Source organism: Buceros rhinoceros, unplaced genomic scaffold (genome assembly GCF_000710305.1).
Source record: "Buceros rhinoceros silvestris isolate BGI_N320 unplaced genomic scaffold, ASM71030v1 scaffold9686, whole genome shotgun sequence".
Lineage (NCBI taxonomy): Eukaryota > Metazoa > Chordata > Aves > Bucerotiformes > Bucerotidae > Buceros > Buceros rhinoceros.
Window position 1 is genome coordinate 52,873 of NW_010415785.1, and position 3,333 is coordinate 56,205.

The 3,333-nt window shown below is 36.1% G+C and overlaps 1 protein-coding gene across 1 annotated transcript in view; it reads right to left on the bottom strand.

The window, feature by feature from the left end:
- Positions 1-3,333, bottom strand: part of LOC104494678 (dynein heavy chain 8, axonemal-like) — a gene marked incomplete at both ends in the record, with an annotated part of 64,347 nt that overhangs the window by 51,758 nt on the left and 9,256 nt on the right. Inside the window, 6 exons of the mRNA XM_010137542.1 lie at positions 794-955; positions 1,240-1,344; positions 1,909-2,011; positions 2,148-2,311; positions 2,416-2,569; positions 3,096-3,295. Of these exons, the coding sequence (XP_010135844.1) occupies positions 794-955; positions 1,240-1,344; positions 1,909-2,011; positions 2,148-2,311; positions 2,416-2,569; positions 3,096-3,295 (888 nt within the window). The remainder of the gene's footprint in view (positions 1-793; positions 956-1,239; positions 1,345-1,908; positions 2,012-2,147; positions 2,312-2,415; positions 2,570-3,095; positions 3,296-3,333) is intronic.

Consider the following 3,333-nt stretch of genomic DNA (forward strand, 5'->3'; position numbering starts at 1 on the left):
TTTGGGCCCCTCACTTCAAGAAGGACATTGAGGTGCTGGAGTGTGTCCAGAGAAGTACAACAAAACTGGTGAAGGGTCTAGAGGAGTGGCTGAGGGAACTGGGGTTATTTAGCCTGGAGAAAAACAGGCTGAGGGGAGAACTTAGGTTGTGGTTTAGGAATTGGCATACTTTTCATCTCCAGGGCAAGTGGGGCTATCTCCTTTCCTTTGGGTGCGAAAGGAGGTTTGCCACCTGTGTTTTGGCGTGGTTAGTAGCAGGGAAGGGATTGCTACATGTCCCTGTTAAATAACGATGTGAAATGCACCCTCAGATCCAATTTCGCTCCTGCCCCTGGCCCACGACGTGTCAATCTGCACCTCTGGGAATAAGCCTATAAAAAAGAGGGGGAAACGTTTTTCGTTTTGGTGCGCTGTTGCAATTAGGGAATGAATCCGGCATTATACACCCGACAATGAATATGCAAACAGCCCTTTTGCTGTAAGTTCTGTGATTCTGTGAAATCAATCTGCACATGAAATTTTATTTGCATGTAAAAGAGGTTCAACATCCATCACAGAAAATACAAGCTCTACTTTATATTCTCTAAGAGCAGAGAAAATAACTTAAGTAGATTAAGAGAAAAATATGCTATATATAGGGTACCAAAATCGAAGTTATTAATGATTGCCTTCTGCTGAGTAGATCCTTATCCTCATTTCCTTTATGAAAGCTTCCTCACATGGACAATCACACATGACCACCTCCCCACCCCAACCCGGACTGCACACAAAAATCCACATCATGTAATCTCACCTGTGCCGGGAAGTGATTAAGAAAATTCAGCAACTGATATCCCGGGTCACTAATTTGGTAATGTGCTGCCCTAATTATGCCATGCAATGAAATCTGCTGCACGCACAATAAATCCTGCAACCAAAGTTCGACTGGTCCTTTTGCAATCACTGGAGTGTCCAACTGAAAAATTAATAAAAGTAAAAGGTGTAAAATAAAAATAGTTACCAAACTTCCGTTCAAGAATGTTAATGAATCAAGAGTTACTAAATTTCAATACAATACAACTACAGATTTAATTCTAAAAACATACTAGAAACTTATTTAGTGAGGACATTATATTTTGTTACACTAACTCTTGAAATGTTCATTTGTAATTAACAATAATACAACTGAATATATACTTATGTGTTCAATAAAGAATGATTTATCTATTAACATTTCTGGAAAAAAAATGAGATAATTACTGGAATCTTTTCCCCTTCTCTTGATATGACTGCCAGAATGCGATCATAATCATTTGGGTGAAAGTCTACTTCATTTATATTGTCAGATATAGAAGGCAGATGTGGCTGTAAGGATAATTTAGAAGTTATTTAATGTAAATATGTAACATTAGCAAACAGAAAAAAACTCAAAAAAGGTTAAGCTATAAAGGCTCATCTGAACCCTACAGATGAATTTCAGGCCATCTATAGGTAATAATTACAGAAATGGTTGTGCAGGATTTTATCTCTATTTGCTAGTTTTCTTACAATTTCCAGAGGTGATCTAGCAGAACAGGGATCACCTGTTGTACGAAATCAACTATCTGATCTCAATCAATCCGCAGCAACAGTCCAGGCTAGTCGGATGAATCTGGCAATATGCAAAACAGGGAAGTCTCACAGGGTCCCTTCTGTTAGTTTAGTTATGAAAGGAACCATCAGCAAATCACTTGATGGGACCATGTTTTATTCTGAATTCCGAAGATTGTTTTTAATTACAGTTATCTGTTTCATATTTTGTTAAAGACTAAAAAAGCAAGAACAGAAAAATTTCCTCAAAGTTTAAGAGGCAAATGGTTACATTTTATTAAATGCTTTTTCATATTCTAATTTATTTTTAATTATAAGCAGAGACAATAAAGGTTGTACCTGAATTGTATGAGAATCACTTGCTTGTCCAAGAATTTCCAGAAGGACAGGATCAGAAACAAAAAAGAATCTGGGAAACAGCAGTCTTTTCTTTTCTAAGTATCTTTAAAAATTGAACAAGATTTTTATTAGAATATTTCAGCTCTTCAATTTTTTCTACATAAGACTGAAATACTATCAGTATTCATAGAAACTATTTACAAAATAATAATGCATTAAAAAAATCAAACAATTCCTACCCCGTAAGCGATTTCTGACATACTTCCAACTGTTCATGTAAATGAGGGAGAAGTTGCTCCATAGTCTCATCTCTGACACAGCAGTTAATTACATTGGGGTTTTCATGAGCTCGTTGCATTATTCTAATCCATGATTTGTCAATATTCTGAAAACGCTTTGCTTCCTATATATAGCAGAAACATAGGTACTTTCACAGCGTTCTCTGTTGGGAATTATTGTACAGATAGCTTTTAATGCACAATAACAGGCAAGCATTGTAAAGTGTACCTGGGGTAATTCTTTTGCTATATCTCCCCCTACAAAAACAGCTTCAAGATAAATCCAGAGGTTCTGCACAACCAGCCATTCTTCAATTATGTCTGTAGAGCTGCTTAGTTTAGAAATCCAGCTCTGAATTTCCTTTTTAAATGGTGCATTGTATCTGAAAAAGGATGAGAGGCTTAACTGTGAATAAAGCTATTATAAAATAAATACTTGCAATGGTGGTGAAAAAATAAAAAAAAAAAACCAAAATCATAAAACACTTAGAGTAAGAAGAATCTTGTGCGAAGTCTCCACCAGCTTGAATTACATCTAAATATGCTGCGACAATCATCATCATCATCATTTGGTACTAATACATGAAAGACTTCAACCTGAAGTTTTTCGTACAATGGTGGGGAAAAAATAAAAAACAAACCCCCAAAATCATAAAACACTTAGAGTAAGAAGAATCTTGTGCGAAGTCTCCACCAGCCTGAATTACATCTAAATATGCTGCGACAATCATCATCATCATCATTTGGTACTAATACATGAAAGACTTCAACCTGAAGTTTTTCGTTAGACATGGTAACATTCTTTTTCATTAAAAATATTCCATCAGATTTACTGCTGATTTAGCTGAATAACATCACAGTTGCTGTCTCAGAGTGTTTCTGAAAACACCATACACAATTAGAGGATACCTATTGGTCAGTAACGAGCCAAGAATCATTAAACTGTCCTCCATCAACATTATCATTTCGGCTGATTCTGTTCCCTTTAACAGTAATTCTCCTCTCCCTTTGAATGATGAAAAGCTCAGAATTTGGCTTCCCCAAATGTCAGCTATCTGAGATAGTTTGGCTTCTATATCCTTTTCCTTTGTAGCGGCTATGCATATATCCTGCAAAGTAAGAACCTTTTTTTTGGATCTCCATTTTT